This window comes from Danio aesculapii, chromosome 21 (genome assembly GCF_903798145.1).
Source record: "Danio aesculapii chromosome 21, fDanAes4.1, whole genome shotgun sequence".
NCBI classification, from domain to species: Eukaryota; Metazoa; Chordata; class Actinopteri; order Cypriniformes; family Danionidae; genus Danio; species Danio aesculapii.
This window is the reverse complement of record NC_079455.1, coordinates 28,101,855-28,114,203: the sequence shown is the minus strand read 5'-3', so window position 1 is coordinate 28,114,203 and position 12,349 is coordinate 28,101,855. Positions and strand designations below refer to the sequence as shown.

Below are 12,349 nucleotides of genomic sequence, written 5' to 3'. Positions count from 1 at the left end.
GCACTCCAATGAAATGGTAAGGTTTATAATCTAATTAATACATATTAGACCTCTTTACCATTATTAAATTGTACATGCTGAATCACTGATATGTGTTCACTTGCACTGAAGTTCCATTTCAAATTATTTATTTTAATTTCAAGATCTGAGGTGAACTATCTGCTGCTACTTTCAGTAGTATGGCGAAAAATGTCATGTAAAATGGCGTTGAAACTCACATTATTAGCATTTGACACTGAATAAAGAACATGAGGTGTACATGAGATGATCTTTGTCAGTTTTCTTTTGTTCAGCTTGCGTGTATTTTGAACCAGGTGTGCAATACCTAGTTCAACCACTGGGTGTCAAATTTACATACAGCACCTTTAAGCTGGACTTTTTTATATCTGTATTCTGAAGATTTAATTTTTTAAGAATGGATTTGTTTATACACAATTTGCTTAATTATTTCAGGGTGTCCGTGGGGTCTTAAAAGTCTTAAAATGTCTTAAATAAAAAATAAAAAAAAAAATAGGTCTTAAAAAGTCTTACATTCACTGAAATATAGGGCTGTAGATCTTAAATAATTTTAAAAAGGTCTTACTTTTCCTATATGTCCAAGTAAAGCTACTTATTTGGCTGACAACCAATCACCAATAATCCATTAGAAAGCTTTTTTTTAAATATATGTAAGTTGTTATTGCAAAGAGTTACAATTCACAACAACTGTAAGACATTTTTACACCAAATTCTCCAATTTAAATTCCCTAAATAGGAAAAGAAAACTAAAGCAAAACATCCCTTTACATGGTCTTCCATTAATACATGAACTATCTAAAGAAGTAACCAGTCCATTAGAAAAAAAATCTTAATGTTTAGTCTTGTATAAGTCTAAAATTTAATTTATAATGGTCTTAAAAGGGTTTTAAAATGTCTTAAATTTGATTTGAAGAAACCTGCAGAAACCCTGTACATGCCACATGTGTTTTTCTGTCTGTTCGCAGTATTGTGTGTGATAAAAAAAGAGATACTCAAAGTCCTATAAACATTTAGAACAATCATCCAGTTGTTTTTGTGCTAGAAATATATGCAAATTAGAGCACATTACATAAAACAATGCCTCATTTGCATATTTAAAAACATTTTAGAAAATGTGTGATACAATTTTTTTTTAATTCTCAATGTAATCAATCAACTAGGATAATATAGTGCTAAGTATTCACCTACACCTTGCCTAAATAACAGAAATACTCACTCACTTTTTTCTGCTTGCTCCCTTATTTTATCTGTGCTCACCACAGTGGAATGATCCAACTACTAAATAACAGAAACATCCTTATTAAAATTATTTCAAGCGTGTTATGTTACGAAGGCTAAAATCGTACAAGCCTGAGGGAATTCTGTCTTAACCACACAAAGATGCACTGTTTAAATTCTACAAGCACTTAGTATTTGTGTGTGAGTGTTCTGAATGGCTGTGTGTGTGTGTGTGTGTGTGTGTGTGTGTGTGTGTGTGTGTGTGTGTGTGTGTGTGTGTGTGTGTGTGTGTGTGTGTGTGTGTGTGTGTGCGCGTGTGTGTGTGTGTGTGTGTGTGTGTGTGTGTGTGTGTGTGTGTGCGTGTGTCTGTGTGTGTGTGTTTAATTTTCAGAGGTTTCAGTCCGTTTGCAGTCGGTGATTATGAGATATAGCAATTGTCATGTTTCTACTAGAGGCAAACTGCTGGAAAATGTCATCTGATGTGCTGAGACAGCTCATTTGAGCGTCTCCTCTTTTACACTGAGGAAGAAAGCACATCTTGTTCAGTTTAGAAGATACTGGTGTAGATTTGCAAACAGTGTACAGTGCAGAACAAGAGATTGCAGAAGAAATTGAAGTAGGATACCAGAACTGTTTGTTTTTTTGACATTTGTGTGTACTTGTGCGTGTACAGTATGTGTGTTTGTTTTGCTGGAAGAGAAAGAGAGGTAACAGAGAAAATAGAGAAAGAGAGGCTTTTGTCTTTGATAAAGTCTGCATTTTGTATAATTCTTACAGAAATGCCAGTCTTGAAAATATTGATATATAGTGCTCTTAGAAAGTAACTGTTATTATTAGTTAAAGTTATAGTTTATTTTAACTTTTTTTATTTTTCTTTATCTTCTTTTCTTTTTCTTTTTTCTTTTCTTTTCTTTTGTCTTTATCTTTATTTTCTATTTTATTATTATTATTTTTTATTTATTTCATTTTTTATTTATTTTATTATATTTTATTTATTTTATTATATTTTGTTTTATTTTATTTTATGTTATTTTATTTTTTCGTTATTTTATTTTTATTTCATTTGATTTATTTTATTATATTTAATAAAATTTTTTTGTTTTTTATTTAAATTTTTCTTTATTTTTATTTTATTTTTTCTTTATTTTTATTTTCTATTTTATTTTATTTAACTTTCCTTCATTTTATTTTAGTATGTTTCATTTTATGTTATTTTATTTTTTTCTTTATTTAATTTTTAATTTAATTTAATTTTTTCTTTATTTTATTTTATTTTTTCTTTATTTATTTTATTATATTTCATTTATTTTATTTTATGTTATTTTATTTTTTCTTTATTTTTCTTTTTTCTTTTCTTTTATTAGATTTTTTCTTAATTTAATTTTATTATATATTTTCTTTATTTGATTTTTTCTTTATTTTATTTTCTTTATTTATTTATTTTTTTTATTTCATTTTATTTTATTTTAGCTGCAAAATAACCAGTTTCTGTGGTCAAATATTTTTGGTTTAACTAAAATAAAACATTCTATTTTTTTCAGCAACCCTTAGAGGGCTGGCTTGCATTATCATTGGGACAATAATCATAAATATGTACTGTATAAATAGAAATAAATATGTAGTGCTTTATCCTCCCTTTTAATTTAAGGCTTAAAGGCAGAGTCCTTCACTCACAGTAATGTCACCAGACTATTGTTTCCATAAACACACATGGCCTCCTCTTATTCTCCCTCATTTCTTTAAAGAAGACTGCAGCACACATATTTCAAATACCTTCTTTCCAGCTGCTTTGCCCTTCCTGCTTGATTCTCCTTTGAAAAAGTACCAGCATAATCTTAATGTTGTGGCAGCATTTTGAGAACACTGTTTCCCAGGATCTCGTTTCAGTAATGCTGAGTGTTAGCTTTTGGACACAAACAGCCCATTGAGTCTCCGCACTCACCACCGGATTCATCTATCCTATTTTAAGATGGTAACCATCAACCTACACAAGACCCCGCACATTAATTACTGCCAAAACGGCTGAGCAGAGGAAAAAAAGAGCAGCCGTTAACCGCTGATTGAACTGTTTGCTTTGACTAAACGACGTAATTGCTCTTCCTGTTGGAAGAGATGTGGAGAAAAGGCTGTCTTTTCTCAACCATTCCAGATCTTCATGCTGAATATGGAGTCATTTGGAATGGGAACCTCATTTTTGGCAGTTGACACGAGCTGAAATCAAGCCATTACGGTTCCTTCTGGAAATGCAATGACGCGCAACATAACTGGCATTCTGGGAGTTTTTGGCACGAGTCTAAGCTGACTCTTTCATCTCTTCTGTGTCTCCAGCTGCAAACAGTAGTGTCGAAACTTTTATTTCGATAAATATAGATAATGCAATAATAATATATAAATGCAATCCTACCTCTTTGAGCCTCCTCTCAGTCAGACACACTTTCCTTCTGGCCGGTTGAAGCAGCTTGTTAGGTACAAAGGTACAATTTTGTACTTTTTAGCTACTAATATGTACATTTAAGGTACAATATAGGCCCCTTTAAGTAATAATATATAACTTTAGGGTGCCAATATGGATCCTTTCGGCAGTTGTACCCTTTATGTGCAAAAGTGTATTTTTTTTTTAAAGGTACCTTTCCAGTAACAGATTTTGTAGTTTTATTTCTAAGATTATAGTCTAGTCTGTCCCAACGCAGTTTCACTTTTCATTTATCCAGAGTTTTCAGTAGCTCATTTCATTGTTGATGCTACAAACTACGTACATTTTCGATTTCTATTTAAAGATCAACCTCAAAATGTGGTAGAAAACTAAATACTTGAGAGTTCTCTTTTACATGTTCTTATGCTTCAACGAATAGGCTAATACGTGTCAAATTAATTCAAAAGACCAGTCTTTAAAACACATTCTAAAGTGAAAGTAAGCAATTACAGGGATAGTTCACCCAACAATTAAAATTCTGTCATCATTTACTCATCTTCTTGTTCCAAACCCGTTGAAGGTTTTTTCTTCTGTTGAACCAGCCCGATCTCATGATAAAATGTAACTATTTTATGTATTGTCAGAAAAAGTGCCTAATTTGTACCAATTTATACTATTTCATTTGTTCAAAATGGAGCTGTGACTTTAAACTCCATTCTTAAAACCCCGTCATCATGAGGGATGAGCAAATCATACTAAAATGTACAAATGAGATAATTATTAATTAGCTGCTAAATCAGTCAGTTACAACTTGCTGTAAGATTGCGATGGTTGAACACAAGGGAAGATATATACTGAAAAATGTTGAAAAAATCAACAGCTTTTTACTTCTAAAGTATTTTTTAATTCCTACTATGGATGTCATTAGCTGATTTTTTCAACATTCTTATTCAAAAAAAAAAAATCAATAAAGTTTAGAACCACTTGAGTGTCAGTATATGGTGAGATAATGTTCAATTTTTATGTGAACTATCACAGAACTTTCTTAAAATTATAGCATATTATCATTATAGTCATTGGTCATTATAGAATCAATGACCAAATCAATGTTAGATCTACCTAAAGCACACTAAGCACATCTATTGGTTGTTATTTATTACTAAGTGATCACTTGTTTATCTAAAATTAGTCTAGTAGTTTCTTCTCTAATACCAAATTTGGAATAAAAAAAATTGTGAAATTGATTTGACCGTTACATGGCTCAAAACAATGAAAATTGCAACAATTTTTTTTATTATTATTGTTCAGCTGGGTCAATAACTGACTGGTCCAGTAGTAAAAATCCTAAAGATGTAGCCATGCTTGAGGTTTCTAACTCTAGAAGATGAAGAAATTGAGAGAAATTCCTTCAGTTTCATCCCTTTATTCATCAGCGGTCACCACAGTGGAATAATCCACCAACTTATCCAGCATATGTTCTACACAACGGATGGCCTTCCAGCTGCAACCCAGTACTGGGAAGCATCCACACACACTTATTCACACACATAAACTATGGCCAATTTAGTTGTGTTTCAGTTTACCTATAACGCATGTCTTTGGACTGTGGGGGAAAGCGGAGCACGTGTAGGAAACCCACGTGAACACGGGGAGAACATGCAAACTCCACACAAAAATGCCAACTAATCTAGCTGGGACTCAAGCTTGCGACCTTCTTGCTGTGAGGCGACAGTGCGAACCACTGAGCCACCATGTCGCCCCATAGAAACATGAAAATTGATGTTTTAATTAGTGCTGTAGCAACATTGTATAATATATTGAGGATATATGGTATGTTATCATAGTTTTTAAAAAAATCCAGTATAATGACAACACTACATGACACGCACATACACACACAGAGACTCACAGGAAACAGTCTACATTTTTGAAATACTTCATTCTGTGTGATTTATAAGCATGAGTACCTCAATTTTGCTCCCCTTGGTGACTCAAGTCTGTGGGCATTCAGGTTTAAGTCCCCACTGAGATATAAAAACAAGCACACACACATAGTTCTGGGAAATGCACTCAAGCGTCCAGTGGTACAAATTTGTGTGACTCAACAGAAGGGATATTGCATCAAAATGAGTCTCTGAATGTGAAGGTGAGCAGAGCCAGGTTTGAGCGTCTCATTGGACGAGAGACTTGTGATATCATCTTTTGTTTAGCCACTGCAGAGATGACGTGTTGCTGTGAGAGCACTGATGCGTGACATGTGGCCGGGGGTCTGTGTATTGCTTATATGTGTTGCTTTTTCACACATTAACTACTGATTATGCTCACGGGACGATCACTTAGCATATGATCTGTGGACAGGAGGGACCGGTTTTATAATGTTGTCCCAAATTTCTTAATTCATAAACACAAAGACTCATCAACACCAACCTCGCTGCTCTTTTTTGAGAGTTTATGCTTTGGTTTTTGGAAGCAGGGTGAGGCTGCCTCCTAGTGGCATGCCTTAAGAAAACAAGACAGAATTGTTGGGTTGTATTTGACAGCATATTAGCATCGCCGTATGTTCCTACACACTAATAACTAGACACGTTTTCTCTTTCTTGAACAACAAATTAACTTATTAGAATAATTTCTAACACTAAAAATTTAGCTTTGCCATCACAAGACTAAATTTTCATTTTGAAAAATGTTAAACCAGGTTTTACTGCATTTGTTTTCACTTTATTACACTCAATAGTGCACAACATGTATATTTGTTAACAAAATGTATTTAGTATTATTACCCCATCCCAATTCCCCCAACCAAAACCATTTTTAAACAATACAGTAATTATGCAGCACCATCAAATGAACCTCAGACAAACGGAATATGAAACAAAATAGAATGACATGTAAAAAGGAAGAAAGAAGTCCCAGAGACATTGTTAAAATATATATGTACATGTAAGGGGCCCTATATTTTATCATACATCTTCAGTTTGCCAAATAAAGAGAAACGTAACCTTTCCAGCTTGAGGGAAATTCAACTAACCATTTAAAAAAAAACTTGGAGGTAACAGATTTCCATTCTGTTTTACTGCAGTTTTGCTTGAAATAAAATGCAGCCTGAGAGACTATTAGAAAGATGCTAATTTTAAAGATATATAGACAAAAATATTAATATTATAATTAATTTTACATGACATTTGCTTACATTGTTTCAATGTTATTTTACAATTGAGATACTATTATATACAGTTGAAGTCAGAATTATCATTTTTATTTAATTATTGATAATTAATAATAAATTAATTATAGATCATATAATGAATTAATTAATAATTATAGATAATAAATAATATAAATAATATAATATAAATAATACAAATGTTTAGTTTTTATCTATTGGTGGTATAGGTTTAAGTAAACTGTAATAACCCTACACTGTGCTTTGTATGACAGAACCGTCAGCTGTTGAAGGATGGCTTTATGGTGGAACTCGTTGAAGGAGCTCGGAAACTACGCCATGTTTTCCTCTTCACTGACCTCCTGCTCTGTGCCAAACTAAAGAAGCAGATCGGAGGGTATGGAAAAATCTCCTCATTTCTGCCATCTCCAGTCTTCTTCATCATTTCCCTCTTCCCCTCATTTTGTCTAATGTCTTCATCTTATTTTTAAACAATGGAGCACTTAGGTGTTATTGAATCAGACAAGCTTGTATTATTTTCAAATATCAAGTTTAGCATCCTGACTCTTCAGAGCCGTGGGTACAGTCTGCACCAACATCAATGCTCGATAATCAGATTTTTGGATGTATTTTTGCCTGGATATTAAATTATTGCTCGCGGCTGTCTGTGTGTCTACAGGAAGAGCCAGCAATACGATTCCAAGTGGTACATTCCTCTCTCGGACCTCACTTTCCAAACGGCGGAGGAGTCCGAGCCCCTGCCAATCCCACAAGCCCCTGATGAAGAGCTGGATGCCATTAAAATCAAGATCTCTTCCCTGAGGAGCGAGATCCAGAGAGAGAGGGTACATCAGATATTAGCCACATTTTTAATCTAACTGTCATAAAATGAATAGAAATGAAAAGAATGTGGGTGTGTGTGTGTACTGTATGTATAAATATCCATTTAAACATTTATGAGAGCTAAAGGGACTAAGCCGAAAAGAAAATTAATGAATGAATGATAGCTTTCACTTGGTTTCACACCTTCTTTTTGCTTTTAACTTTAACAGAGAGCCAACAAAGGGTCAAAAGCAATGGAGAGGCTGAAAAAGAAGCTGTCAGAACAGGAATCTCTGTTTCTGCTGAACTCTCCCAACATGCCCCTCAGAGTCCACAACCGCAATGGGAAGGTAAGAGCCAGTGATTCACAGGCTGTCTGTCCTATCTGATTTCCATCGACTCGCTTCTTAACGTTCCTGCTCATGCTCACAGTCCGTGTGGCTTATGAATTTCAGAGCTACATGTTTTTGATCTCATCGGACTACGAGCGTGCAGAGTGGAAGGAAGTGATTCGAGAACAGCAGAAGAAATGTGAGTGGATCAGTCACTGAAATCAGCAGTTGATCTAGATGATGTTTTATTTATTTATTTTTTTTTTCGAAAAACTGAAATCATACTCATTTTCCAGGCTTTAAGACCTTCAACTTGTCATCCATGGAGCTTCAGATGCTCACAAACTCTTGTGTCAAACTCCAGACGGTCCATCAGTTGCCTCTCACTGTCAATAAAGAGGGTAAGAAGATGATCATTACATAATCTCAAAACACTTTACACTTTTAATAAATGGTCCAGGCTATAGTGTGCATTATTTTAGCATTTTAGGTGTCAAAATAAAAAATTTAAATAATAATAATTAAAATAATAATAATACAGGCATATTAATATTATATTATTTTATTTAAGAAATGTAAGTATTTCTATTCAAAAGTACAAAGAACACAGATAAAATTATTTTATTATATTTCACTTATTTTATTGTATTATTTTTATGTTTTAATTTTATATATATGCACAGCGAGGCAAAAAAAAATGTTGTTTTGCAAACTACTGATGACATTTCTTCTAAATTTAGAACATGAAATGACAATTAGTCAAAATAAGAAAAGGTCATGTGTTTTCAGATATGTTTATTTTCATTTTTAGACAATACATTACCAAAGTATGTTTTCACTTCTGAAAAGTAAATAAAGCAACATTTTGTGGGAAAAACCTGATTTTCATAAACTAAATAAATTAATTAATTAATGAAAGAATGAATACATAAATTAATAAATTAATGTATGAATAAATACATCAATAAATCAATGAATGAATAAAGAAATGAATGAATACATAAATGAATGAATATATGGATGAATACATAAATTAATGAAGGAATGTATGAATAAATACATCAATAAGTCAATGAATGAATAAATACATAAATGAATAAATGAATACAAAAATGAATGAATGAATGAATGAATGAATGAATGAGTGAATAAATAGAAGAATGAATGTATGAATAAATACATCAATGAATCAATAAATACATGAATGAATGATTACATGTATGAATTAATTAGTTAATACGTGAATAAATGAATACATAAATCAAAGAACGAATGAGTGAATGAATGAATAAATACATAAATTATTGAATAATTACATGAATAAATGTGTGAATGAATAAATAGATGAATGAATGAATGAATACATGAATACATGGATGAATAAATACCTAAATAAATGCATAAATGAATAAATACATAAATAAATAAATCAATGAATGAAAAAATACATCAATAAATGATTGAATGAAATAAAAAACAAATATGGAAGAAATGTTATCAAACCTTATCAATAAAAGATTTTTTGAACCTAGTGTGTATGTATTTCACATACTTTTAATTTTGCTTCATGTATTAAAAATTCTAAAGATGTTTTGCAAAGTCTTCATTATTTCTACACTTTCAGAGGATGAATCTACTGGACTGTATGGATTCCTGAATGTAATTGTCCATTCTGCCTCTGGACTTAAACAGAGCTTAAGTAAGTGTCTTTCCTTCAGTCTCTTTGCTAATCAATTCTCTTGTATAAATTTGCTTAGCCTTTTCTAACACCACATTATTCAGCATCTACATCTTAACAGTCTGCATCTACATCTCCTTTTCTTCAGATCTGTATTGCACATTAGAGGTGGACTCTTTCGGCATCTTTGTTAATAAAGCCAAAACAAGAGTGTACAGATACACCACAGAACCCAAGTGGAATGAGGTAAATCCCATGTGTCCGTGCGTGTTTATACACCACTCATACAAAAAGACCAGTCTACCGAAATGCTCACGGGGCATTAATTCTTAATTAAGAACAGCATAAGTGAGGCCATGTGGAATATGAAGGCCTTCTGGACAAATGCTATTATTTTAATTAAGAGCAATTACCATCACCCAGAGTAAAGAGGAGAAAATGAAAGCAAGAATAATGAGCCATATAGGTGTTAAATCTGGTGATCAGTGAATATATAGTTGAAGTCAGAATTATTAGCCCTCCTGTGATTTTCTTTTTCTTTTTTAAATATTTCCCAAATGATGTTTAGCAGAGCAAGGAATTTTTTACAGTATGTCTGATAATATTTTTACTTCTAGAGAAAGTATTTTTTTTTATTTTGGCTAGAATAAAAGCAGTATTTTATTTTATTAAAACCATCTTATGGTATTAATTAAGGTCAATGTTATTAGCCCACTTAAGCAGTATTTGTTTTGATTGTCTACAGAACAAACCATCATTATATAATGACTTGCCTAATTACCATAACTTGCCTAATTAATCTAGTTGAACCTTTAAATGTCACTTTAAGCTGAATACTAGTATCTTGAAAAATATCTAGTCAAATATTTTGTGCTGTCATCATGGCATAGATAAGAAAAAAAATCTGTTATTATTAGCTATTAAAACTCTTATGTTGAAAAATATCTTCTATCTAAAATTGGGGGAAAATATACATGTAAATTATTTCCCCTCAAAATGTTGTCATTGTGGTTATGTATGTGTTTGTTTATATGTAAAAACAGTATTATTTCTGCCTCAGGAGTTTGAGATTGAGTTGGAAGGCTCTCAAACATTACGTCTACTTTGTTACGAGAAAAGTTACAACAAAGCCAAGGTGAATAAGGAGGACGGAGAAAGCACGGACAGAATTATGGGCAAAGGACAAATGCCGGTATGATTGTTTAATATTTTAAAATATTTTCCCAGTGTTATTTGTTAAAAGAGGGCAACACGGTGGCTCAGTGGTTAGCACTGTCGCCTCACAGCAAGAAGGTCCCTGGTTTGAGTCCCAGCTGGGTCAGTTGGCATTTCTGAAGTGGAGTTTGATGTTCTCCCCGTGTTGGCGTGGGTTTCGTGTGAATGAGGGTATGGATGTTTCCCAGTACTGGGGTGCAGCTGGATGGACATCCACTGTGTAAAACATATGCATAAGTTGGTGGTTCATTCTGCCGTGGTGACCCCTGATGAATTAAGGGACTAAGATGAAGGAAAATGAATGAATGAATTTGTTAAAAGAAATTGTTTATTTTTTTTAAATGGCAATTCTTGTTTAATTAGTTCATTTTATGTGCTTCTGTCATTTTTATGTTTTTATTTCAGTTTTAGTTTTACTAGTTTTAGTAATACTCATTTTTAATGATATTTTTACTGAATATTTATGTTTATATTATTTCAGCTTGCATTTAACAGAGTTTCTCACGATCTACAATTTAGATTTATGTCTTTGAATAAAAAATATTTTTGTTTTAATCTTTGAACTATTTATGACATTTCTTCCAAAATTAAAATAAAAGCATAGTGATTTAAATAATCTTTTCATTTTTTTCAGATGCGTTTATGCCAATTATTAGGTAATAATAATGTAAAATAACTATTTCTTTGAAATTTCATCAGACCTTTATAGAATATATAAAAACCCTATATTTAATAAATCCAGTTAATCAACAGAAGCATTATCAAGTGGTTTCCTTTTAATTTATTTTAAAAAATTGATTTTTTAATTTATTTTTTTCTATTCATATTAGTATATATTTCTATTCAAAATAGAAAATTAAAAAAAAACTTAATCAAAAAATGTATACATTTATAAATATATATATACACTTGTGACACTGGTGGGTGGAATTGAGTTAGGATAGTAAAGGACTAGTCATCTGTCAGCACCACTATTCTATTACTGTGGTCAACCTTCTCTAGTATGTTTTTTTTTCGCCACTGGCTTGCATGGTTCTGGATCTGTAGAGCTGCGCATCGTTGGATTTGCTCTTCAGTGTTTGGACTCTCAGTAGTGATTTTTAAACCACACTGAACTGAGCTAAACTGAACTGAACTAAAACACTAAAAACTGAACTACACTGTTCCAATTTACTATGACCTTTTATGTGAAGCTGCTTTGACACAATCTACATTGTAAAAGCGCTATACAAATAAAGGTGAATTGAATTTAATTGAATTGAATTTTTTTTAATCATTGATTTATTATTTATTTAATTTGTAATCAACCTGTTTAGTTTGTCACATTTCTACGCCATTTAAAAGGTATTTATAAGGTGTGGGAATAGATTTGCTTGGCCCTCACATGAACTGTTCATGAACCATCTGGACTCTCAGTGTGTGTCCGGTCAAAGGTATATCTGCTCTTACGAGACACACCGTCCCAGATGGGAACTGGCCTTTATACTCCA

At 32.2% G+C, this 12,349-nt stretch overlaps 1 protein-coding gene across 1 annotated transcript in view; it reads left to right on the top strand.

The window, feature by feature from the left end:
- bcr (BCR activator of RhoGEF and GTPase) overlaps nt 1-12,349 on the top strand; it is a 121,873-nt gene that overhangs the window by 96,442 nt on the left and 13,082 nt on the right. Inside the window, exons 9-16 of the mRNA XM_056445831.1 lie at nt 7,088-7,209; nt 7,492-7,657; nt 7,865-7,984; nt 8,090-8,165; nt 8,263-8,367; nt 9,591-9,665; nt 9,793-9,890; nt 10,705-10,836. Coding sequence (XP_056301806.1) covers nt 7,088-7,209; nt 7,492-7,657; nt 7,865-7,984; nt 8,090-8,165; nt 8,263-8,367; nt 9,591-9,665; nt 9,793-9,890; nt 10,705-10,836 — 894 coding nt within the window. The remainder of the gene's footprint in view (nt 1-7,087; nt 7,210-7,491; nt 7,658-7,864; nt 7,985-8,089; nt 8,166-8,262; nt 8,368-9,590; nt 9,666-9,792; nt 9,891-10,704; nt 10,837-12,349) is intronic.